General features: G+C 48.0%; 1 protein-coding gene across 4 annotated transcripts in view; it reads left to right on the forward strand.

Moving 5' to 3' along the window:
• Window positions 1-26,250, forward strand: part of RXRG (retinoid X receptor gamma) — a 105,168-nt gene extending 78,918 nt beyond the window's left edge. For 3 of the 4 annotated variants that reach the window (XM_034779537.1, XM_034779538.1, XM_034779539.1), the window contains exons 3-10: window positions 4,756-4,900; window positions 5,651-5,830; window positions 15,874-16,034; window positions 17,454-17,583; window positions 19,578-19,710; window positions 20,188-20,279; window positions 23,651-23,756; window positions 25,792-26,249. In XM_034779537.1, the coding sequence (XP_034635428.1) occupies window positions 4,756-4,900; window positions 5,651-5,830; window positions 15,874-16,034; window positions 17,454-17,583; window positions 19,578-19,710; window positions 20,188-20,279; window positions 23,651-23,756; window positions 25,792-25,939 (1,095 nt within the window). In that variant the 3' untranslated portion in view covers window positions 25,940-26,249. Of the gene's footprint in view, window positions 1-4,755; window positions 4,901-5,650; window positions 5,831-15,873; window positions 16,035-17,453; window positions 17,584-19,577; window positions 19,711-20,187; window positions 20,280-23,650; window positions 23,757-25,791 lie in introns of all 4 variants that reach the window. The other variant, XM_034779536.1, reaches the window with a different exon arrangement.
• The last annotated feature ends 547 nt before the right edge of the window (window positions 26,251-26,797 follow it).

Consider the following 26,797-nt stretch of genomic DNA (forward strand, 5'->3'; position numbering starts at 1 on the left):
CACATCTCTTCTTGAACTTCAGCTCACTCCAGCTACTGCCAAGGAATAGGGGGAAGTGACTGGACACTGCTTTGGATCTGCACACACAGCTGCCTGCCTGATGCATGGCCTAGGGCGAAACATGTTGGAAGACCCAGGAGAGCCATTTTTGACAGTTACTGCCATGAAAGGCCAGACATCCAGCTGGGAGTGGAGGTGGAGTTGTGGGGCGGGGCAGAGTCATCAGGGACCTTGGGGAAAGCAACACGGTGGTATGGGTTAAGGTGGACACTTTGTGTGAGTGGAAACCAGTGTATAGGAATGGGGACACTCCAGACCTGTTTCCTACTGCCCCACACTTTGAATTTGGAAGCCCATGAGAATATTGTTCCATCCATAAGTGTGTTAGCCATAGTGTCTTCGTCAAATTGCATCCTGGTTAATTTCATCCTGCCTGCCTAAATTTCTTCTGTAATTTCAAGTAGAAGAGTCTTCTGCACTTCCTGGCCTAAATACTTGTATAGCCTTGCGTTCTTAACCAGGTGCTGGCCTGCACCCCAGATGTGGCTGCATTTCAGTGACGGGTGAATGATTATATTTGTACAGTAGGATATTTCAGGATGAAAGTTGCTGCTGTTACTTTACTGGGGCAGAACTACTGTCAAACTTTATTGCACAGGGGGGAAAAAGGGAGTTTGAGTCCTTTCTTCAGTGCCTAGGATAAATCCAGAAGCAGCTTCTCTGATCAGGGCAGCAGATCTAACCTGTCATGTTGAGTTAGCAACTCTGAAGAGTGCACTTCACTTGTGTTCCCTCTAACGGAATGAGACAGCTGGACTTCAGGGATTCAGCAGGCAGGCTGCTAATGGATTTGGGTTCAAGCAGTTGTCCCAAATATCACACATCATTGCACTTAACACGCAGGAACCAAGCTCCAAAGACATTGATGGCTAAAACCTACCCCGCCCTTTGCTGCTGTTGTGATCTATGAGTGCAGCCAAAGAGAGGAAAAAATCAGGATACCAATCCCCACATAACATTTAAAACCATAAAGAATTCCTCTCTGTTCAGTGTCCTGGTGGGAGAAAGTCACCCGGGGGGGGAGGGGGGGGGCTGCTGGAATTTCTCTTGTTCTTTCCACTTTTTGAATGAGGTTAGGGCTCAGCACACTTGGGTTTATTACCGTCCATTCATGGGGGCGAGTCCTCTCTCAGGCAGAATGTTTCTTGGAAACAGGGGTGGTCAAAGAATTTCAGCCAAACTTTTTCCAGTCTTCTCCTTCATTCCTTAAAAACAGCAATGTCAGATTGTCAAGTCTAGGTTGGCGATTTAATTAATTGCCTCGGGTGACATGGATTGGATGGCAAAAGTATCGCAGGGCTATCACTGCTTGAAACATTGGTTGATGAGGTGTTCAAAAGTTTACAGACCGTTTCCACAGTCACAAACAGGATTGTACTTCAATCCTCATTATGGTGGGGGCGGGCACATCTGCCAATGCAATGTGCAGCGATAGTTCAAAATTGACCATGGGCATGAAAAGCCCATTTTTTTCCAGTGAAAAATGACTTTCACAACACAGAAATTTTCATGAGAAACATTCCATTTTTAATCTTTTTTTGTTTGTTTTTTGTTGAAAAACCCAAAACCCTGGAAAACTTTTGGTTTTCAAAAACGAGGGGAAATTATTTTCAATTTTTTCAATGAAAACCAGAAAAGTTTTGACAAAACCGAAAAATGTTTTTCATCTTTGACATTTTTCATGGAATATAAAATAGATTTTTCAAGCAATTTTTGAAAACTGGTAAAAAAAAAAATTGGGATTTGAAAATGTTTTTGGTTTAAGAAGGGAACATTTATGGAAAGGGCATTTTATTCACAAATCACCATCACTGTGGACTGGAACTCCACCAGCCACTGAGCAATTAATGCTCTGATTGTCTGATGGTCAGGGCCAGCTCCAGGGTTTTGGCCACCCCAAGCAGCCAAAAAAAAAAAAAAAAAGCTGCGATTGCCATCGCGATCTGCGGTGGCAATTCGGCGGAAGGTCCCTCACTCCAAGTGGGAGTGAGGGACCGTCCGCCAAATTGCTGGACCTGCCGCCCCTCTCCGGAGTGGCCACCCCAAGCACCTGCTTGCCAAGCTGGTGCCTGGAGATGGCCCTGCTGATGGATAAAATGCTTCATTGCTAAGCAGTTAGCATTTCAAGCTGTAAGCAGCAAACTCTTAGCCAGTTTCCTAAATGCTAAGATGCTCTTGGAGTCGGGATTTAAATTCCAGCTATAGAACAGTGTCCATGCTGCTGTTCTATGTGTAGTGTTAGAAACAGGGGAATTCCCTTGCCTCTGGTATGTCGGATTATCACCCATGTCTGCACGCTTGCCTGGAGCTTGCACACGCACTGATCTGCTCCTGTGGCAGCTTGTCATTTTCCTCATTGAATCCTGCCTGGAATGTGCACTCTGACCTGCACAAAGGAAAGCTCTCTAGGCGCAGCAGGCAGTGCACTCAGAAGAGAGCAGGCCGGCTGCACCAAGCTCCCTTTGTAAAGCCCCAGAGGGATGCGAGAGACACCTGTGTCTCTAAACAAGTCCTGCAGATGTTGCAAGAGGAGGGGTTGATGTTTGGAGCATACACGTCTGCCATTCGCCCGTGCTTGGGTCTCGTGGATACGGAGGCTATGGATGCTTGACACATTTTACACAGACGACCTGCCAGCCTGGGGGGTGCATTCCACAAACTCATCTGCTGCAAGCTGAAGCAATGCCATAGTCACCAATTCAGGTTTAGAGCACAGGCAGAGAACACAGGGACATCACAAGTGACAGAACACATGCTACAGCTTTATCCTGTGTTAATTCATGGATTCAAAGTGTCCCCATCCACTGAAGGATGTAAACTGGCTGTCATGCGCCTACGTTCTCAGTATGAAAGAGCTACGGCTCTGCAGGCTGGAATAGAGCTTCCCTTCTACTGGTGTTTCAAACTGAGCTGAGCCATAACAAGAGGAGGATTCAGACATGCTCAAAGCATTTTCTGTAAAAGAAGAAAAGTCAATTTCAGCAGCTCTAGAGTTAAAAGCAGCCCTACAATAACAAACCTCACAGGAACTGGGGGGAAAATGACTGAGATGGAAAGCAGAGCTGGGCACGATCAGGAATCAAACCTGCTCATCCAAACACTCTAGGGGTATTTGAATTTGGAGCTAAATTTTGCAAATGGCCCTTCATTTCTATAATGGACCAAACCAAAACCATGGCTCTAAAGACTCCCATGCTTTGGAGTTATCCATTGCCTGCATGTTGTTTCTGACCACCTCTGTTCCAGGATTGGTGTATATACATAAATAAAGCAAGTTACAATTAGGCCAGGCCTGAATTCCATTTGCCAATTTCTCCTCCACTGGAAGCTGACCTGCGAGACCCCAGATCCCCCACCACTTGGCAGGTGGGGCAACATTGACAAGATCATTAACTTCTTAAGGGGGCGTGCATGTGTAAATGTGTCTTTTTGCTTTTATTTCTTCAAGGTGCAGGCCTGAGTGGGTCAAAAAATGAACTAATTTAATGAAAAAATTCAAAGGGTGTTTTTTTTTTTTCAAGCATTGTTCAAACTGGAGCCATGTTTCAATTTTTTAAAGAAATTATTCACAACACTTTTTTAATCAAATATTATTTCCATTTTTTGTATGAGAAAACAGCATTAAAATGGCTAAAAAATTTATATATCAAAAACCTTGTTCGATGAATGAAAAAGTTTGAAATTTTGTTAAATTTAAAAATGTCAATAAAAAGGAGAGCTGGAACATTTTTGACCCAATTTCATTTGGTCGAAATACACTATTACATTGAAGCTGAAAAAAATTCCCTGGAGAGGAATTTGTTTCTGCTAAGTTTTCCTCTGGAAGGTTTTTTGGGTCCCGGGCAATCTGGTGAGTGTGGTCATTTCTGAGTGGAAAGACAGAGGCTATGTCTACACTACCGAGGGATCAATGCTGCTGCGATCGATGTACCAAAGGTCGATTTAGTGGGTCTAGAGAAGATCCGCTAAATCGATGGCAGAGCGCTCTCCGGTCGACTCCAGTACTCCACTGGGAATGAGAAGATGAAGGTAAGTCGATGGGAGAGCATCTCCCGTCGACCCAGCGCGGTGTAGACACGTAGCTGGAGTAACTTAGGTCGACTTACCGTGGTAGTGTAGATGTAGCCAGAGTCTCACTCTATAACCCAGAGGCTGGAGTATGGGCAGATCAGATTCAGATGTTTGAGTTAGAGTGATCCAGGATGTAGAACTGGGCTCTAAATCAGGCAGAGCAGCGGCTTGGAACCTGGGTCTCCCCCAGGCCCATGTCCCAACCACCCGTTTGTGCTGTGCTGGGATTGGAGCCCTTAACCCAAAAATCTTTCCTGAATTGAAAATGTCCAGAAGGTTTTGTTTTTGTTCCCAGTGAGGAACAGATGACATTTTGAAACCTTGAAAATTGCCGCTAAATGGAATTGGTGCCCTCCAGACAGCTCTCATCAAAAATCATGAAACTTTTCATGAAAAATTGCAACAATGATCTTTTTCTTTTTAAACCTTGTTATTAAACAAAAGACTGTTTTGTAACAAAAACACTTTTTCAGGAAAAACGCCAACCAGGTCTAACCAAAAATATGTCCCGATATGTATCTGGACAGCCCCTAGCACAATGTTTAGATCTTTGGACACTACTGCAATGTGAATCTTAAATAACCATAAATCAGGCTTGTCTCTTGTAAATTCCTCTTTTTCTAGCTCAATGTCATGAACAATGCCAGCAGCTCTGAAGACATTAAGCCCCTGCCAGGCCTCCCAGGGATTGGAAACGTGAATTATCCCTCCACTAGCCCAGGGTCCCTGGCCAAACACATCTGTGCAATCTGCGGGGACAGATCATCAGGTACATGATTCCGATTCGCTATTTCAGTGGAGCAGCTGTAAGCAAAGGGAGCCTTCCCTGGGCCGTGACATGAAATTTGCATAGGAAGCAACACTAACGAGGTTTGTTGAGGGATCTTGCTAGAAAATACTGATGCCACAATAACATGACCGGGTTTATTTTGCAAATTTCCTGCACACAGCTCTGTCAATGCACCTTGCCCCTGAGCAGTAGCATTATCGTTTTATCAATGCACCTCTCTACCGAGCCCTCTAGCACATGCTGCTCTTCCTGTCTGGGCCAATGTACCAATGCACCTCAATCCTGGCGGGAATATCCCAGACCATTTCTGCCCCAAGTCCTGTCTCCCCCTCCCCCACCACCCATCCCTGTCACTGCACCTCAATCTTGGCCTGCAGCACTCACTGTTTTTCCAGTATGACACTTTGTACAATTTGTACTAATGCACCTCCACTGCAATCTGCAATAGCCCGACTATTCCAATCCAGGGTCTCTCTTGGCCTTGCTAAGTATGCTGAATGCTGCCTATTTCTGTGCTGATTTTGTGATGTGCACAAACAGGGACTAGGCCGAGACCAGCAAAAAGCATTTCTGCTGCCACCCAAAGTCAGGACTAAAAAGCAAGGCTCCAAAACGGCATCAGTAGAGCCATTCCAAACTCCTCCCTCATCGGTCTTATTTAAAGGGAACCTCTGACTAAGGGAAAAACACAGTACGTTGATCTGTGACTTCTTGTCCTCGTGTTCTCAGGGAAGCACTACGGGGTGTACAGCTGTGAAGGCTGTAAAGGGTTCTTCAAGAGGACAATAAGAAAGGACCTTATCTACACATGCCGCGATAACAAAGACTGTCTAATAGACAAGCGTCAGCGCAACCGCTGCCAGTACTGCCGCTATCAGAAGTGCCTGGCTATGGGTATGAAGAGAGAAGGTAGGTAGTAATATACACTGGGGTGGGTATAAATACACATGCTGGGTGTTAGTTTGAGGAAGAAGTGGACTCCTCATTACGTTCCAGGTCTGGTGGGATTCCAGACAGTGGCAGGTGGTATTTCAGGAGAGCTTTATAGACAGTCTGAGGACACACCCTTTCCTCAGGCCATAGCTGCGCAGGCACCCAAAGCGCAGCCTCATCTCGGATTTGGAGCTACGGGTCCCAGTTCTGCTCCAAAGGTTCTACTGTCCAGGCAGAGCATCCTCGCGTACTGCTCCGCTGCTGTGTCAGCCCTTGGCTGGTTCTGATTCTCATAGCAACCCAAGCCCTCTCCTTTCTGGAAGGTAGACGGTGGCCTCCCAGAGGTGTCTAAAATCTATAACGAGGTTCATCACAGCTTCATGCTCTGAGGGATTCCTCTTGGCAGACCCACACACAGTGGAAACTCATCTCCGAGGTTTCCTCCCCTAGTATGTGTCTGCAACAACCATCAGTTTAGTCATTACCAGGGAGCATTAGAGCTAAAGCAGGAGTCTCTGCAGCTTGTGCTAAAGGACTAAAGCCCAGAGCCTGAAAGGTGTTTAGGTGCCTAACTCCCATGGGGACATCCTTTGGGAGTTAGAAGCCTAAATACCTTTGAGGATCTGGACCTATGTCCACAAGGTGGGAACTGAGGCAAGATTACTTGCATCCTCTGTGGATCAGGCACTGAGCACATGCCACATAAGTTGCACCGGCTCTGCGTGGCCCAGCCATTTCTCAGAGGCCTATGTTAGATCAGCCCTTAGGCTGCTCTACATGTAGAAATTGGCTTGCAGGTAATAAGACTGTGCTAGGCCCAGGAGCGGCGCCAGGGGTTTTGCCACCTTAGGCGGCAGCGCTCCTCCTCAAAGCATTTGGCGGCGGGGGTTCTTCCTCTCCGCATCTTCGGGGCACTTCCGCGACAGGTCCCGGAGCGAGTGAAGGACCCGCCCCCGAAGCGCCCCAAAGACGCGGAGCGGAAGCACCCCCGCCACCAAATTGCCACCGAGTATGGCAAAATGCCGCCCCCCAAATCCTGCCGCCCTAGGCAACCACCTAGGGTTGCCTAGTGGAAGCGCCGGCCCTGGCTAGGCCTTTCCTTTCACACACTGCACTGATGTCTCAGGTTCAAGCGCCCTATGACTTTCCCAATGTCCCTCTTGTCCTCCAGGCCTGGTTCCCATTATCAGAGAGGGAGGGAGTGGTGTTTAATGAGGACAAGGTCAGGGGGAAGGTAATCCATGTGGACGGTCACAAGATGAGGAGGCAGGTGGGCTAAGGGGTCAGATGGGACAGCATCATGGAGGGTGTGGTCACTGAGGGAGATTGTGAGGAGGGGAGGGGAAGAGCTAAGTGGTGGGAAAGAACTGGGGGTGGGGAAGGAGAGTCCAATGGAGTTCAGATGAGGAGGAGTGGGAAGGGGTTAGAATATCATGATTGGGAGAGAAGCCCACCGTTCTTGGAGGGCAACTTGGGATGTGAGCAAAGGAGGGGTCAGGGCTGGAGACCCTGGCTGCAGGGCTTCGGCAAGTACCAAGGAGCAGGAGATGAAAAGCTCATGGGTGACCCTGATCTCATCTGAGTTGGAACGAGCGTTCCAGAGGGGGCAGAAGGGATGGAGGGAGGCGGGGATGCAGGTGAGGATGTCAAGGCAGGCACCAGTGGGGCAGAGGAAAAGCGTGTGAGAGGTGGGAACGACTGGAGGGGGCAGCGAGGCTGAGTCAGGCGATACTGAAGGTGAAGGAGTGTGTGGAGGTGGGATGGGGAGTGGTAGGGAAGGGGAATGAGACAGGGAGATAGGACCCACGGGAGGAGTAAAGCTGGGAAGAGGGTGGGAGGAGAAGTGGGCAGTGCAACAGAGGATGAGAGAGTTAGGGGCATTGTGGACATTGCTCAGATTGTTTCATCGCCCCTATGACTCAGCACCAATCACTTAGGTAGAGAAACCATGAAGCGGTGGCTTCCTGTCAATCAAGCAGGCTGAAAATCAGTTATGCAGAATCAGGCAGGCAGACAGGCAGAGCTTCGCTAATACGGGGCATGACCGACTAAGGAACAAATTAATTATGAGGTGAGTTAATCAAGTAATTAGATGGGGAATTAATTATGCAAAGACCAGCTCAAATAGGCAGGAAAGGGGAAATGTGCAAAACAGAAATCCAGCTGCAGGGCGCTGAGTGATTGGGGCAGGGAGTTACCCAGCCAGGCCGTCTGGGAGATTAGTGAGTATCCCGCGGCTGATTGGAGCAGTTACGGAGAGAAGCAGGCAGCCAGTGGGTGCAGTGACGGTGGCTGTGTCTCATGCAAGCCCTGTAAAGGGAGGTGCAGCTAGACCAGCCGCAGGTTTGTGCAGGGGCAGCGTGGCCATTGCTCCACCCCTCCAGGAGGTGCCACATCCCTTCCCCATGTGTGCTGAGCCAGCTCTCCCTTCTCTCCTCCTCAGGGGGAGCCTTGTGCTGCAGGCAGAGCTAGGAGGGAGCAGCCCCTGTGCCCCAAGCAGGGCTGGAACCACTGGGCTAGGGCACTGGGCAGGAGCGCAAGACGGAGAATTCATGCACCTGCTTCTCCACCCTTGCACAGCCATACAGGCAGCTGGGCACTATCTGGCCATGAGTCAGGAATGTTAATAGAGAGCTTGATCCAAAGCCCATTGAAGTCAGTGCAAAGATTCCCATAGACTTCACTGGGCTTTGGATCAGGCCCTTAGCCAGTCACAATGTCCTTTCAGCCAGCATTGCAGCCTTGTACAGGTGCAATTTGGGGATGAGGCCCTTACCTGCAAAGCTCGGGGGGCTGTATTTGTGCTCACACGTACGTACGGTTACTCTCTGCTGCACACTCTAAGCAAATGGCGGTTGCAGACTGTTGGGCGTCTGAGCACGGGGCGAAAGGAACGTGCTGCCCTTTCCTACTTCTCCACACTGAGAGCACAAATGTCTGATGACTCTTCATGCTCTATCTACAAAAATAGCTGCCGTCAGAGCACCGAGCTGAGCCCCTTCCAGCTGGAACGAGGCAATGAGCCATACAGCTCAGTCCAGCTGAGATCTGACCCCGTGAGAGCCTGCACATTGTTCTCCTTGTCCCTTTCCATTGTTTTTGGTGAGAACCCTGTTGCTATAGTTTCAAAGGACTCCCTTTCTTCTCCAGCCCAGAGCGCGTGTCTGGAAATACTTGGGGATGCAAAAATAGCTCAGGAGTAGCATCCTTCCACTTCAGCAAAGCGACTGAGTCCGCATGCACTTCCCCAGCTCTGCGGAGCCGCCAGAGCAGAGTTCTGCTCCAGTGACTCTCCTTTCAAAGGAGATTTGTCCTCCACCCCCACCTTCAGAAGCATTTATTCCCTTTTAAAGTAGGCATGAACAGCTAGCCAGCTTCACAGGTGTCTCCTGGTGTAGGGAAAAGACAGAGCCAGCTGGTATTTATACAACACCGCACAAGTAGGTAGGTGCCGTACAATCCTGGACATTTCAAGCCTGTTGTTATCCTCCCTGTGGCAGGCAGGGCTGCTCGGTAGTGCCTCCTTCAGGGCCACATGTGGTATTGCAGCTGTTCCCCACCTTAGTTGGCAAACTCTGGTCACCGGCTTGGCGCAGGGGATGCTTGGCATCAGTCTATGGACGGAAACAGCAATTCAGGATTCGTCTGTCTGCACCTTTAAACAAAGAGGGAAGAAACTATCCTTCAAAATACAAGACCTTAGCTGCAGTGCTTAGGGCAAGGCCCTAGCCTGGACCTGGGTTCTGGGTTAACTGAGGAGAAAATCCTCTCACCCAGCCCTGCCACTGCCTTCTTATCTGGCCTGCTGGTTCTGGACTGGTCAGTATTTACTCCTCTGGAACATTGTGTTGCTGGTCACCTGGTCTGAGTGGATTTTCCTTGGGTGGGATGTGTGAGGGCACTGATGGCTCCAGCCTGGGGGCGGAGAAGGCCTGATAGACCCTGTTACACTCGCCTCTTCTCTCGCTTTGACTGAGCAGAAGGATAGAGCAACCTTCCACCACTGACCAGCTGTACCACTTTGGTCTCATTTCAGTTGTGGGGTGTAGTGTGCGGGGGCAGGTGGTGGTGGTGGCCTGTGATATACAGGAGGTCAAAGCACATGATCCGGTCATCCCTGCTGGCCTTGATTGCTGTGACTCTTTGACACTGGTGTCAAGGGCAATTGTGCCTTACAGCATAGCCTGTTTCCTGCTCAGGGCATGACTAGGCATGTTAGAACTGGATACTGCTGTAGCAGGGACTATGCAGGCCTCACAACGGCAGTTATACACTCGCCAAGAGCATGGTTGGTTGGTTAGGATTATCCCTACTGCCCTTCAGAGCCAATCGGGGCTGATCCTAAACCAGCCAGCGGGAATGGGGGCACTGATGGGACAAACTACGAGAGACAGGATGCTCCTGTCCTTCTGGGGATGAGTCTTCTGCCACTGCACTTCTCCCAGCTGCTGCTGTCATGGTAAGTGAGAGGCTGGGGCATGGATGCAGCCTGCTGCATGTGAGGGCAGGCCCACACCCCTGACCACCTCCTCTCTCTAGTACCCCCTGTGATTCCTTAGGCTGGAGGATGCCGGTGCTCAGCTGGCTACACTGATTTTCAGCTAGCACAAGGGAGCACACCGAAGAGTCCCTGCTCTCGCCCTACTTTCCTCTGCAAGGGGAGGGACAATCTAGCCCTTGACGAGGTGGTCTTAGAGCCAGACTGAGGGTAAGGCTGAACTGGAGCTTAGCCCTCTATCTTTAGGCCACTCCTCCAGTTGCAGGGTGATTAATGATGCTCTGTCTCAGCGGCTTAGTGCAGCCACTGCCAGCGGGAGGTTACGCTGCCAGTTGTGAACCAAAACCTAATTCCAAGCACAGCTCTCCGCACCAGCCAGGTGCCAAGTGATTTCAAGGAGTTAGAAATTGCTGCTGCTTTCTTTTAAAGTAATTATAATGCTAACAGCAGGCTGCGTGCTGGAGGAATAAACTCCACAGACAGACAGCATGAGAAGGACCCTCTGGAGGATCTGTGAGATTGCCAGGGGTTTGCTGCAATAGTCACTGGGGCTTCCAGGTTCCAGGACTTACGGGACAGGAAGAAGTTGAATACGGGATCCCAAAGTGTCGGTGTTCACGGGGCAACGGCAGCTTCCCATGAGACAGAGGCAAGCGCTGCCTAGCAGAACTGGAAGATATTGATGGGTGAACCTCAGGAAGGTCAGAGTTTGGCCAAGCATCCAAAAGATCAGAAGCTGATCAGAACCTTTCCCAAACTCTCTCAGGAGTTGGGGCCCCGCTGTGCTAGCTGCTGGGTACACATGGACCCGCTCCAGAGAGTTTACAACCTAGGACCACAGGTGGATGGGCCAAGCAAGCAGATGGGGGAAGCACAAGGGAAGAGGGAGACCATTACAACTAGAGTAATAAGCAGCAATCACAGCACATCAGGAGTGAAAGCTTGACCTGAGTGAGGAAGGATGGTTCAATGGTTAGAGTTGTGGCCTGGGCAGTTAGACTGTGGTTCCATTCTTGCTCCACCAGAGCCATTCTGTGTGCCCCAGGGCAAGCCGCTAGCTTCTTGTCTAGGGGAAATTTACCAGTACAATTATAATACTATTCTGGAATAGGAATATTCACAGAGGGCATTATGCCAGTTATACCAGTATAACTATGGCAGTATAATTATGCTGGTAAATTTCCCTGTGTACACAAGCCCTTGATCGCTCTGTGCCTCAGTTTCCCATCTGTACAGTGGGGAAAACAGTACTGCCCAACTGCACAGGGATGTTGTAGAGATAAATACATTAGAGATAGAGGCGTTCAGATACTCTGGTGACAAGGGCCATATAAGCATTTTAGATAGATAGACCTTATTGAGGTGAATGAGAGTTTTGCCATTAATGTCGACAAGGCCAGAATTACATCCTAGCTGGCTAACCTCCTAGGCCTCCGCAGCTGATTACAGATCTCACGAGAACAGACTTTCTAGTGAACCTTCATGTCCTTCCTCTTCCTGGTTGGGTGAGAAATGCCGTGAGAATGGGCTTTTTCATGGTACCTTGGTGCATGAACCCAGGAGTGCAAAATCACACGGGAATAAAAAACAAAGCGAGCCACAGATCGTTTCAGAGCAAGGCGGAGAGCTGAGAGAGGGCTTTTATTCCTACTGAGCTACTTGGGGAGCCTGGAGCTCCACTGGCTACAGAGGAGTTATGCTGGTTTATACCAGCTGGACCTTACACTCTCATTCCTCGGGCTGCTCCAGTTACTCATGTAGCCCCTCCTTCCAGGACTCCCCTCCTGCTGGGTTAAAGGGAGGATCTTGAGTCCATTGACCCACCTTCAGCCAGAAAAGGGAAAGCCAGCAGAATCAAGCTTTTCTGAAACCAGTTTTACAATCCCATGGCTATTCATGGATGTGGGCTCCGGCATGCCAGAGCCATGTGATTAGTTAGCACACCTGCCAATTATGCATAGGAGCAGGTCAGGGCAGAGCTGATTCCAAGTGACAGCACCACTTCTGTTGGAACCCGTGCCATGCAGATTAGCGGTTACATCTCATTTGTTCCCCCCAAAAGGGGTGAGGAATGGGTACTATGCATCACCACCTCGCCCATGAGTGCTGGAGGGGACCTCACTAAAGCCCATTGCAGGAAATCTCCTCATTAGCCTCATCTCTGCAGAAAAGTAATTGTGCAGAAAAATGTGGTATGTTAACATAAAAATCTGGTCATAACATGACAGCTACCCAGATCCCCAGCCCAGCCCTGCTCCGCCCCACACTGATGCTCTTGCTACAACTGCCTACAGGGTCACGTGTGAAAAGATCTCATCTTCCAGTGCACACACATCAAAATCAAAGCCAGGGCGCCATTTAATTATCATTAACATTGTTTTATGTCACACCGATTATGTCATTCTCCTTTAGAGTAAAGGCGTTCGAGTCCCTGCCCAACGGACATTGAGATTAGACTGCTCAAGAGAAATACTTTAGTTGGGCAAGTCAGTCTGTCTGTCTGTCTAAAACAGGAATATAATATAATGGGTGTTGGGAGAAAAAGTACGTTAAAGATTGTGAGGTGCTCAGGAACTGTGGGGATGAGGGTCATCTAAATATCTAAGATAGAACTGATTTGGATAAATAAGAACTGAAGCAAACCTTTGCCTCAATCTTTCGCCAAATCTTAGACCATAGATTTTCCATGGCCATCCTCATTGTAATTATGTCAATTTGCACAGGCTGAATATCTAGCTTTAAAGATTTTTTAAAAGATTTCATACATTTGATTTTAAAAATGCCTTTAATAAAAATATTTGTGCATTTCTGAATGTTCAGCTGAGATGGAAAAGGGTTATCTCAGAAAGACATCTCTTATGAAATTCCCAGCCCAATTATGCAGACCCAGGAGAGGCAAAGAGTTTGAATAATGCTTGGCTGAGCACCCAGATTTTTTCAGGTATTTTTCAAAACTATCCTGGTCCAATGAACGTTTTGAGGGTCATCCATTATCAGGCACTTTATTGGAAATATCCTCGGGCAACATTTCCCTTTACACACAGGGAGACCTTCAGATGCTTCCAAGGAGATCTTTCCTGACACACTGGACCACGTGGTGTCAGGTTTAAGCCATGTTTAGAGCTGATGCATCAGGACAGATGTGATGGAAATTAACACTGAGTGACAACCGTAGAAACAGACCAGACTCTGTGATAGTCCTTGGGAAGCCCATCTCTTAGCATTTCCTAGAGTGGGGTGGGGGAATATCAGAAAAGAGAACCCCCACTTCCCATGTTTGGATTCTGTGGTACTTTTATGTTAAGAATAAAATAGACATGCATAGGAAGTGCGGTGGGAGTAACTTATATCTGTGTCATTACACTGTTATCAGACCCCACAAGAGAAGGCGAGTAGGTCTGTAGAGGAAGCCTGTCTTTGTTGGTTGAATTCACAGAGTAGTTCAGCCTGGACATACCCTAATCAGGAGGGAGTGAGATGTGTGTCTCCGCCCAAGAGAGCTGACAGCCAAAGGAGCCAGAAACCTGAGAGTGGGTTCCCTTGCTGAACCACTAGGGGGAAATACATGTGCAGTTGCCCTCAATTGAGTGATGGAATTCATTTTTCATAAGATGGACAATCATGGAGCACCTCCTTTCCCACTCTTCTTCACAAGCCCCACCTTCTCCTTGATAGTTACTCCTGGGATTTCTGGTGGCCCTGTGAATGGGATCCCTGGAGAGCCGTTTGAGAACCGCTGCTGTCCGTGCTAATGCTCACTCAGTACAATGTTTGTGAGATGATATAATTATCTAGAAATAAATTTTCCCATTTTCTGCCAGTTTCATTTATAGATTCCAAGGCCAGCAGGGGCCATTGTAATCATCTGGTCTGACCACCTGTGTAACACAGGCCAGAGACCTGCCCCCGCAATATCCTAGAGCAGATCTTTTAGAAAAAACATCCAATCTTGATTTAAAAATTGCCAGTGATGGAGAATCCACCACAACCCTCAGTAAATTGTCCTAGTGGTAAATTACTCTCAGCATTAAAAATGTACACTGCATTTCCAATCTGGATGACACTGGTCCTAGCAGAGGGTCTCCCTGCATCACACATTTTGGAGCTAAGGCCCCAAATTTCAGGGATGTTCAGTGCAGCTTACTAGAGAGAGAGACCATGAGCAAAATTTGAACCTGGATCTGCTCTTCTCTAAAGCTCTGGGTTGTTCAGTATTGGGGCTTATCCTTAGCTGTTGTGTAAATCAGTGTGTAATGGCAGGTGTGGCAATTTAAATCCAGAAAGAGAGACACGTAGACAGGCGGGTTGAATCTGTATTAGCACTTTTCACTTAATTTAGCCGCTGATGCTGTGTTGCTTAGCTCATGCTGTCACCTATACTTGGCAGGTTTGATGAGTGTATTGTTTGCTGAGCTACAGTAAACACATAACGTACGATTGTGGGTTGCAGTCTCAACCTGCTTCACTCTCTTGTACTTCCCCAGAGTCTATTCAGTGACCAAGTTGCTCTTTGACTGCTAAAGGCTGAGCCGCACTCTTTTAAATGATGGATTCCAAGTGCCTGACGTACTGCAACCAACTGAGGCAGCTGCCCTGACAAACTTCCCCATTGGATCCTTGACATTTGCAAATGCATCCTCTTCTGCTTTTGCTCCATGGAGGGTTGCCGGCTGCTGCTCTCATACTACCCCGCAGGAATAACAGCATGTCACTTCTCGAACAACTGCTTCTCTGTGACTTTTGTGGGCTGCTTTTCCAATGCAACGTTCTAGTGAACAGCGATGGCCCCAAGCGAGAGTCATTTAGCTGAACTCTCCCGTATCCTCACAACCCCCAACAACTTTGAGGTTTCAGATAAAATTGGGCCTTTTGTTCAAATCATGCCTGGCTTGGGGTTTGCAAAACCAAATCCGGACATGACGCAGGCTTGCCAAATTAAAACCTCTCCTGGTTCTGTTCACCAAAAGAGTTCGATTGAGTGGTGCCCGGCACATTTCACAGTCATTCTAAACCCACTGCCAGGCAGGTATAACACATCACCCTTGTACGAATGGTCATATTTTGCAGTTGTGTTGCACTGGTGTTAATGATCATAGAATCATAGAATATCAGGGTTGGAAGGGACCTCAGGAGGTCATCTAGTCAAACCCCCTGCTCAAAGCAGGACCAATTCCCAACTAAATCATCCCAGACAGGGCTTTGTCAAGCCTGACCTTAAAAACCTCTAAGGAAGGAGATTCCACCACCTCCCTAGGTAACCCATTCCAGTGCTTCACCACCCTGATGACACAAGGTGTGTGGTAATGATCAATCAGGCCCATAAAGTCTGCTTCCAGTATTACTATGTCAATGGAGACTTGCATCTTGCTGCCTCTGTTTTGTTTCCTATCCTCCTCACCAAGCTCTTCAGTAGTGGGTGGGGTATTATCCGAGGAATCAGTCCCCCTGCTGTTGCTCAGTTAGAAAGATGGGAAGCATTCCCAAGCTCCCGCATGGTACAGAGGACTGTTCTGTGTTCCAGCTGTGCAAGAGGAGAGACAGAGAAGCCGAGAGCGCAGCGAGAATGAAGCCGAGTCCACGAGCAATGGCAATGAGGATATGCCTGTGGAGAGGATTTTAGAAGCTGAACTGGCTGTTGAACCAAAGACGGAATCGTACAGCGACGTGAATGCTGAGAACTCGGTAAGTGTCTGCTTAAGTCATGCCTTTGCATGTGGCTCAGGTTCAATGAAGCCACTTGCACCTTGTGATGGCAACGTTCTACCCTGTATTTACAACCGACAGCAGGTAACTGATTGATGGGGCTATATATCCAGGAAGGAACCACCGCTGGGAGTGAGACGGGTGTCTTGTTTGTGGCAGCTCCAGATCAAAGCAACGTGATTGTTAACTAATTCCGGGATCTGCAGCAGAGTCACTTTCCAATGGCCATTATTGAGTTGCTGTGGCTGACAGACTGTTTAGTAGGACTGGCCAAAAATTAAAGTTTCTCAATGGAAGTTTTCATTAAAAATTTGAATCCTGATTTAAAAAAAAAAGGTAGAAATTTTCCAAGAAAGTTTTTACAGAATCATCAACAGTCATCACCAGCTATTTACAAAAAATCACGTGGAAAGAAAGTTGCAAACCACGGGTGTGAATTTTTTTCCCTGTTTTTTCAACCAGCTCGGTGTTTAATAATGAGTAAGGCCGATCTTGAAGTCTATCGTGCTCTGGTGAGCCCTGCTGGTCTGGGCACTGCAGTGTCTGGAGCACAGGTGTTCTGTTAAATTGGCATCTGTGAGATGGCGGGTGGAATTTGGATGAAAGATGTCTGATTTCATTAACTCATTTTTCTGAGCAGAACAGGACTGTTGAGCTTGTTTAACCACTGGCCAGGACTGCCAATGGTGGGGTGATGTGGACGGTATAGTGAGAACTAGGACACTGAACAGACAGGGAACAGTTTGTAATCAGCTACTAACTTTGGCTGGATTTGAACTGGCACCCGAGAAGGGTAGGTAATAAAGAGTCTTGGAAGGACTCAATTTTTATCAAAGTCAATAAAGGTTAATTTTGCCGTACACACACACACAGACTGATGAAAAAATATTTCCATCGATGATCAAAATTTCAGATCTGCAAAGGAAGGAAAAAGCTGCTTGAAAACTTTAGAGTTTCATTTAAGGATATTTGCATAGTATGTTTTGACATGTGATGTTGACCATTTGTGTTTTAACAGTTATAAAGCTTTAGCTTTTTATATCAATGTCGACTATATTAAATAATTATTGTCTAACCCCCCCCATTGTCTGATACCCCATAATTTACTGCAACTGTGAAAATTTAAATAGATAAAAATAATAAAAAATGCTTACAAATAAACTGATATTATGAGTCAAAATTATAAAAAATATAAATCTCATTCTGCCAAGCCTAGTAATAAACCAGAATGTTAAACGCACATTTTGAATTGTAGCTGGCAAAGGATTTGATCATCTGGATGGTGATTCTGAGTAATATTAACCTGACAATATTGGCTGCAGGGAACAAGATTATTGTCACTGATTTGCTGAAATTCTCAGTGGCACATTCTCTTTCTTTATATCTTTCCTTCCTTAGACAAATGACCCTGTCACCAATATATGCCATGCAGCGGACAAGCAGCTCTTCACCTTAGTTGAATGGGCCAAGCGAATCCCCCACTTCTCAGAGCTGACACTGGAAGACCAAGTGATTCTTCTGCGGGCAGGTAAAATTCTTTGGTTCCCAGCATCCCCAAATGCTGCTGTTTATCTGAATCTGGTATTATTCCTTCGTTTCTTCCTACAGCACCTTGGAGATGTCTGCTGATTTTTGGCCCCTTGGGGTGCTTTAGTATGTCACAATGATATCCTTGGGCTGCCACCTAATGGCTTTGTCCTGGGGAACAAAATAATTGTGGTAAGACGCAGCACCAAACACCATGGTGACATGTTCTAGTGTCAGTGGCCTCATGTATTGGTGCTACATAGCAATGTTGCAAGGTCCATAATAAAACAGGAGCTCTTTAATTGTGCCATGAGCCAAACTGGCAGAGCTTGGAAAACTGGGCTTTAGCAATAAACCACCAGCCTTGGGGCTAGTGGTGCAGGTATTGTGAGGTGCTAAAGGGCTTTGCAAAAGGTCTGATCCAAAGCCCATTGGAGTTTTCCCATTGATTTCAAGGGGCTTTGGATTGGGCCCCAGTAACTTACTAATGTCATCTGGGCAAGACTGGCTGCTAACAGAATATGGCTCAGTCCTTCTCTTTCCTTGTTCATTAAAGTGTATTTTGTTTGGTTAATGGAGCTACGGAATGTGTCCTTCCCCTGTACGAAAAAACAGCTTCTAGTACAAGGATAAGAGAAAATTGTAGGCACACGATTTTAGGAAGAAGCAGACTTTTTTTTCCAAACATTTTTTGTTGTTGCTTCTTCTGTGTTTTCTGGGCAGTTGGGAAACCTGCCCCTGTCCCCTCCTGGCTGTCCTTTCGCCAGCCGTTGGGCTTAGAAATCATGAGTCAGATTCCCCCTGCCCCGTCACCCTGAAAGCCATTGGTTTCACCTGGGTTCTGAGTCGTGCGCCTCTCGGGAGATGCCTGCTATCTTCATTTTCAGGGTCCAGTTCATCCCTACCTGTGTGCGCAGAAACGCTGGCTGCTCAGAGGGGGCTCTGCTTGCCCTCCCCTACCCCGGCATGAGGGAGCCAGGGCCAGCTCCAGGCACCAGCCTACCAAGCATGTGCTTGGGGCGGCACCTGGAGGGGGGCAGCGCTTACCTGGGGAGAGCAAAGCCGCAGCGGGCTCGCTGCCCTCCCCCAGTGCTCCGGCTGGTCGGGGAGAGCGGGGCCCCGGCTGGGCTTGCCGCCCTCCTCCCAGCGCTCCGGCCGGTCAGAGATCGGGGCTGCCCTCCCCCGGTGCTCTGGCCGGCTGGGGAGAGCGGGGCCGTGGCCAGGCTCTCCGCCCTCCTCCTGGCGCTCCGGCTGGTCGGGGAGAGCGGGGCCCCGGCCGGGCTCGCCGCCCTCCCCCCCGGCGCTCCAGCTGCCAGGGAGAGCGGAGCCGCAGCTGGGCTCACCGCCCTCCCCCTGGCGCTCCGGCTGGCCGGGAAGAGTGGGGCCGCCCTCCCCCGGCGCTCCGGCCGGCCGGGGAGAGCGGGGCCACAGCCGGGCTCTCCGCCCTCCTCCCAGCACTCGGGCCGGCTGGGGAGAGCAGGGCTGTGGCTGGGCTTGGCGCCCTCCCCTGCCGTGCTCCCCACCGGGGGCCGGCCAGAGGCTTTTTTGCCTGGGGCGGCAAAAAAGCCAGAGCCGACCCTGGAGGGAGCTGCCCTTCTAGTCCTCTCCTAAGCCCTGGGGGTGGAGAATCTCCTTATCACACTCCTGTCCGTCCCTCCCAACTCCTCTCTGTCAGCCTCCTGGCCTCACATTCTCCCTCGGGGCTCCCCCATAGTCTCCAGCCCCCCACATGTTCCAGCAGCCTACTCCTCACAGTCCCCCCTCTCTGCCTGCCCCCAGACTCCCTTTCAGCCTTTGTTAATAACACGGGAGGGCTGGGATTTCCCAAGATGCCATGGGGCCGAAGACACCTCTCCCATTACATCTCTGCAAAGAGGCTGGTGTAATGGAGCCTGCACTGGTCCCTGCATGCAGCCCTGATTTAAAGGGACAGTGCCCTGTGTTTCAGTGGGGAGCTGCTGGCATCGCACATGCACCTGTCTCTTGCTCTTGCAGGTTGGAATGAGCTGCTCATTGCCTCGTTCTCCCATCGCTCGGTGACCGTGCAAGACGGCATCCTGCTCGCCACAGGCTTACATGTGCACCGCAGCAGTGCGCACAGTGCCGGCGTGGGCTCCATTTTCGACAGGTATTGCCTCCATTTCTCTGCCATCAGCTAGAGTGACATCAGTTCCCCTCCGTGCAAGGTCACGCCTAAGGGAGACCTGCCACGTATTCCTGCTAACATCTCCCCTTGACACTGGGCCTTTGTCCCCAGGTGTTTCACAAGCCACGTACGCAGCATTGCCCCCCATGTCATCTCCATGGTCGCCCCCATAATAAAGATGATAGCAGCTTCCATTCCAAGCTAGATCACCATGTTTCTTAGGCTCCTATTCAGCTGCTGCTAATGCAGACCCCACAGCTGGGCCATGCCTGAATGCACCAGCCTAGAGAATGGTTATGCCAATAAATCTGTAATCTCACAAGAGTCATCTGAGTGCTTTGCCAGCGCTGATCTATGGAGCATTCCACCCTAGATCACCATGGTGTTGCATTTAATGCTAGATGCAGACCTTGCCATCCATACGGTCTCTGTCTGTTTCCTTGTGTCTCCGATGTGCAGAGTTCTGACAGAATTAGTGTCTAAAATGAAAGACATGCAGATGGATAAGTCTGAGCTGGGATGCCTGCGAGCCATTGTCCTGTTTAACCCAGGTAAGTCTTGGTGGTAATGGATGCTTCAAGGCTCTTTCAGGTACCACCCTCAAAGGCCCCCTCTAATAATTCTTATTGGCATTCAGCAACATCCAGGGGAGATGCTTTCTGGATTAGTATGCATCTTATTGTTATGGTCATCCATACTATGCTGTGTCTATGAGTGTGTCCCACCACAAGGTGTGCTTTCACCATTACCATCTACTAGGAGGAAGATCAGACTCTCTCAAGGGTATAGGAATATGTCACCCTCTAGTGGCTAAATATGGTGCATATGCTACTGTTCTGATTTCTTTAGAGCATGTTGAGATCACGTTGCCATCTGGCTGCTGCAACCTCCAAGAGATGTAAGCCCTAATATGGCTTGACAAAAGTGAGTGTTACTGATCCATGAGAGGACCTTCCCTCTTATCCCATGATTGTGTACTTTGCTTAAGAGGCTTTGGTGAGGAACCTTGTCCAAGGCTTTCTGATCATCCAAGTACACTATATCCACTGGATCATCCTTGGCCACATGTTTCTTGACCCCCTCAAAGAATTCTGATAGATTTGTGAGTTAAGACTAAGATTTAGTCATGGGTATTTTTAGTAAAAGTCATGGACAGGTGTGACGGAGTCCCAGGGGAGCCAACTGAGGTCACTCAATTAGGGTGAACTGCAAAGAATGGGGCAGACAAGTCCCAAAGCTGGTGGATATTCCAATACTTAGATTTACCAAACCAGCACAAAACAGCTTCTATAATACCTCACTGGTTACCCAGAAGCCAACAATACATTTCCCATAAAATAACCCAGCCTTAGGCCTCCACCCAGACACCCAAGTCAAATATGATGAGGATTACTGAAAATCTTATTTATCATATAAAAAAGCTCTACCAATCCCAAAGGATTGGACACATTACCTCCCAGGTTAATGAATATTTCAGATCTTACCCAAATACACACTTATAGCCAATTCTTATTAACTAAACTAAAATTTATTAAAGAAAAGAGAGTGAGTATTGGTTAAAAGATCGGTATACATACAGACATGAGCACAATCCACACCCAGCAGGCAATTCATTGTGCGGTTCTCCTGGTCATCACAAACTGAACTATCGATATTTCTAATAATAAAATACCCCCATTACTAGAGTGACCAGACAGCAAGTGTGAAAAATCGGGACAGGAGGTGTGGGGTAATAGAAGCCTATATAAGGAAAAGACCCAAAAATTGGGACTGTCCTTATCAAATCGGGACGTAACAGGGGTCCCCTCCCCCAGAGGGGTATACTCAGTGCAAGAGGATACCATGACATCACCTGAAAGGAGGGTCCCAACTATGGGATTATTTCTCTTTGCTCCACCTTTATGTTCTCCTTCCCCAAGACTTTCATCCTCCTCAACAGCACAGAGACTGTCAGACTGGGGTGTAGGACCGTTCTACTGTGACCCTGAAAGTCTCCTCTATGTACCTCTCTGTCTTCCTCAGCTCCTCCAGTTCAACCACTCTGGTCTCCAGAGCCTGTACTCAGTCTCTGAGGGCCATGAGCTGCTTGCACCGAATGCACACACACACCACCTGCCCACAAGGCAGATATCATACCTGCTGCATTCAGCGCAATACACTGGATAGCCCACAATGCTGCTGGATGTCTCCCTGCAGTCTTTGTACTCTTGCAGGGATTTGTTTTGTTTTGGGGGATGGGCATTGGCCTAACCTTACAGTATGTTTATTATGTGTATCTGCCGCTCTAAACTCCCGTTTGCTAGCTCCAGTGGTCGCGCAGGAGCTGGCTTTTTAACCCCTGTATTGTAAAGAACACATCTCATGTCACCCTCCCTGCAAGTTGCTACCAGTTAGTTCCTTGGACTGCTGACAAAAACAAGCATCTAGTCCTGAAAATCCGGAAAAATGTTGTGTCCTAGGTTACCAGGTGCCTGGAAAGAATGTGCTTAAATCTCAGTATCAGTGAATCACTGTAGTAGCCTTATGAGCTACATCCACCTTCACTGAATCTGTAAAGAAAAAGAACTAATCATTACCAGGTTTACAATGGTGCCAGGGTGCCAGAAGAGGGTCATTGCCTGGACCATGGGCCCCACTCCTCTCTGCCTCTTCCCTCCCTCCCCATGTGAGCAGCAGGCAGGCAGGGCCTCAGGGGGAAGAGGCCAAGCGGGGGTGGGGCCTCAGGGTGGAGTGGGGGGAGGGGCCACAAAAGGGTAATCCAACCCTGGAACTAATCATTGACAAAGAACATGTTCTGGCTCTGGGTGAAACCTAGCTTGTGCCCTACCTCAGTACTGCACCCAAAGCATTGCTCACAAAGGAACCTTTCCATGATATCGTACATTCTGTAGCTGTGGAAGAGGAGGCCGAATTCCATGCCAGGGTACTGGGCATTTGGTAGGTAGCACTCTTATCTTTCTTTCATGCAATATCTCACCAACCTAGAGTGAGGTCCCACTGCGCTAGGTGCTGTATGCGTACACATGGCAGAGCTGAGAATCTAGAGAGACAGGAGGAGAAACAGAAAGTTGTCCAAGGTTGCAGATCCAGGTATGGAAGCCAGCTCTCATCGCTGTCAGTTCAGTGCTTTCTCCATCAGACCACAGCACTCCCCCCAGTGTGGTGGCTGGAGTACTGTGCTGCTGGAATTGTTGCCCTCTGTTCCCTTGGCCATCTCGGTACCCTGTAACAGAACCAACTGTGCTACCTGCAGAGACCAGTTATGTCCACTTGCAGGCTCTTTTGGAGCAGCACGGGGCAGCCTGGGGTGGGCTCATCACTTTGGAAATTACAGCCATACTTCAGATCACTTCATGTTCCAGAGCAACTGCTATTTTGTATGGAAAAGAACGGTAGGTTCAATCCCCAAACCCATTAAGATCATTTCAGTGTGGTGGGGAATAGATAGACAGATATTATCTTTGTGTGTGTGTGTGTGTACAAATATATGTAAATATGCTAAAATCTACATAAAAAGAACCTGATTTAGGGTGCAAAAGGGAAGCACTTGAAAGTCAGGAAATATCCGATTTACGGTTTTTCACACACAGCCTTGATTCTGTCCAGCCTGTGCGCGGAATGAGGCAGCATGAGATCGTATCATTAAAGACTGTAGCATAATGCACACTCAGAGACTGTCCCTAACGATGTGTATGTACAACACCTAACACCCTGGGGAAGCTGTTAGGTGCCATTGTATAATATGACAGATAATGTTAATGAAGAAAGTCTGCCGGAGGGGAGAGACTGCTGCCAGCTCACAGGAGCTATCTCCAGCTCTTTTCTAGTGATTGATCATCTTGTTCAGCTGTGAACCAAACGAAGTATGAAACGTCAACTCTGCAATGATTTCCTTCTTGCTTTGGGTTTCTCCCTGGTCCAGATGCCAAGGGCTTGTCCAGTCCCTTCGAGGTGGAGTCCCTGCGAGAAAAGGTCTATGCCACTCTCGAAGCATATACAAAGCAGAAGTACCCTGAACAACCTGGAAGGTAAATATTGAGTAACACAGTGCTGCATCTCTGTCTCCAGCAGACACATGTGGCACGCTCCCTGGGGGTGTGGAATAGTGAGATTTACACCAATCGCAGTTCCGAAGCAATTCTTTGTTCCTCCTCTGACAGGAGTGCAGGAATCTGTGGAGAGCTGGCTAGAAAATGTTTTTTCCCTGCTGGAAATTTGGATGAACAGTAAACATTGTTCCATTTCACCGACACTTTCAGTAGAATAAAATGACTTTGTCTCAGCAAAATTTCAGCCCCAAACTGGAGAATTTTTGGCTGAAAACCAAAAAAAAGTCTGGTTTTGGCTGATATTTGTTGTTTCTCTGATGAAAAATCATAGCTGGTTCAAGGAAAGAAGACATTTCTGTAACCCACCTGATCCTATCTCTGGTCCTCTACACGAGCACTGTCCTCTTGCCTTTGGCTTTTTGCTTTCATGTAAACCACTACAGGAGCCCATTGCAATTCATTCTCCTGGGTTGTACAACACTACCCTCTCCTGGCTAGTTTCTAGAAATGCTGGTGCACATAACAGATCACATTGCTATTTAAGCTGCCAGCATTGCGATTTTTGGCTACAGATTTGTGTGCTACAGACAGGAAGTGGGACATGGATAAAGGTCAGTCAGCTGTAAATGTGGCCATGTTTGGTCCATAATATAAAGGAAGCATGTGGGCAGAGGAGGATGATAATAGGCTATGAAGGTTTTTTAGGGGCCATCCATTTTTAAACAGAGTTCAACAATGATTTCAATGGCATGTTTTAGCTCTAGATCACTAGTTCAAGCCCTCGCTGGCGGAGACTCCAAACTCTTTTTTGCCTTGGAGGTTTGAAAATGTAGGATAAAAATTTCTCCCCCTTTTGTTCTCCAAAGACATGCTGGTTTTTACCAGGCAAGAAAGAAGATCCACCATCCAGCTGTCCCCATGTATCCTTCTCAGCTGCTGGAATTTGCCCAAAATGTTCCAAATAAAGAGAGGGGTTTGTAGTGCTTTTAACACAGATGAGTTGAGTCCCTGGGATTCTGATCAGATTAAACAGAGGAGCAAAGGAACTAGCAGCTGAATTAAGTGACAGGCTTTTCCACTGTGAGATGAAATTATGAGAAGGAAAATGTAGGGTGAGCATCAGACAGCTTCCAGATGTATTTGTCTTGTGAAATAATCTCCCAAGGGACGTCATAGAATCCCTGTCTTATTTAAAACTAGACTGGACAGAACACTAGACCATGTAGTGAAATATTTTCGGCAAATAGTAGATTGCATTTTTTGGGGCACTGAAACTCCTTGCAAACTCAGGTCAAAATCGGCAAATAGTATTGGCTGAAAAAAATGTAAGAAAAATCAAAATGTTTTGTTTTGACTTTTTGGTTCAAAATAGCATTTCATTTTGAAATTTCACTATTTTAAAAAATGGTGAAAAGCACCCGAAACAAAAAACCCAAGAAAAACAACAAAATCATTTCAGGTCGAAAAAAAGGTATTGTTTTGGGTGTCTCGTCCCCTTTCCCCCCCTCCCCCCACCACACATACACACACTGATTTTGGGGAGAGAAACTGAAAAAAAATCAGTTTCTGTTTGAATCTAACTGAATTTTTCTCCCGGATTTTTCAAGTCACCCCCTGAAATGGAAAAAAATCAGTTATTTGCTCAGTTCTGTGTAGCAGTGTGGGGGACACATTGACAGGAATACAATGCTATGGCTGTACAGGGATGTACATGTAGAAGAGGCAGTGTGAGCTAATGGATAGGGCACTGGACTGAGAATCGGGAGACATGGATTCTGTTCTTGGCTCTGCTACTGACCTTGGGTGGAAAGGCTTCACCTCTTTGTTTCCTTTCTTTCACATATCTTGTCTATTTTAGATTGTAAGCTCTTCAGAGCAGACGATGCACCTTACTGTGAGTTTGTACAGCCCCCGCACAGTGGTGCCTTGATCTTGGTTACACTCTACTGGAATAATAATGACAATAGTCCTTTCCCATCTCTAACTTCTGTGATTCCATGGCATATTCTTCCAGATTTGCCAAACTCCTCCTCCGGCTGCCGGCGCTGAGATCCATCGGGCTGAAATGCCTCGAGCACCTCTTCTTCTTCAAGCTGATCGGGGACACGCCCATTGACACCTTTCTCATGGAGATGCTCGAGACCCCACTCCAGATTACCTGACCCTGTCGCTGGGAGAGAGATGGTAGAGGACAGTTTAGGATATCGTGGACCCACATCAGCTCCTGCCCAGTCTCCTTGCCCCTGTCCTGTACTGTGACAACTTGTAATCAAGAGAGAGGCTTTATAAACCCTCAGATCTTTTTAGGTGGGAATATTTGTACAGAGACGAATTGACTCATCAGACCCTCTCCTTGCCAGCTGTGGAATCGCTGCAGTTTATCAGAGCGCTAACAAGACCCTTTCCCCCTGTACATGTAATCGGTTTAAATTATTTTTTCACTCACAATAAAAGCAAAAAAATAAATTAAAATAATATATAAGAGATCGGCATGGATCAGAGCCGAGTGTGTGTTATCCTGTCACACTGGGATGCATTTGGCACAGAGTTTGGGACAGGGAAGGGGCTGGATAACCCAGAGGCTTAGGCATGGGCTAGATCTGAAGCAGCACACTGGGAAACAGTTACTGATGCGGTCCAGTGGATAGCATGCCAGGCTAGGACTCAGGGGATGTAGGTTCTGTTCCTAGCCACTGACTTGCTGTAAGATCTTGTCCACCTCCATTTCCCTGCCCACCCTTTGTCTAGCTTGTACGATCTTTGGGATGTGTGTGGGGCCAAGCCCCAGGAGGTTCTGAGCTTGGCTGGGGGCTCCAGGCATTGTTTGCTGCCATCACAGCTTTTCTGGGGAGTCCCAGATTAGTTCCTAGCAGAGAGCGGGGTCCCTACCACAAAAGCACTTGCTGCAGGGGTCATCTGAGCAGCTATGCTAAGGATTTTATTGTAGCAGCACCTAGAGATGGCCGTGGAGATTGGGGACCAGACAAAGGTCTTACAAGAGTGGAGAAAATCCCATTTTT

The sequence above is a fragment of the Trachemys scripta genome, chromosome 8, assembly GCF_013100865.1.
Source record: "Trachemys scripta elegans isolate TJP31775 chromosome 8, CAS_Tse_1.0, whole genome shotgun sequence".
In the NCBI taxonomy this organism is placed as follows: Eukaryota; Metazoa; Chordata; order Testudines; family Emydidae; genus Trachemys; species Trachemys scripta.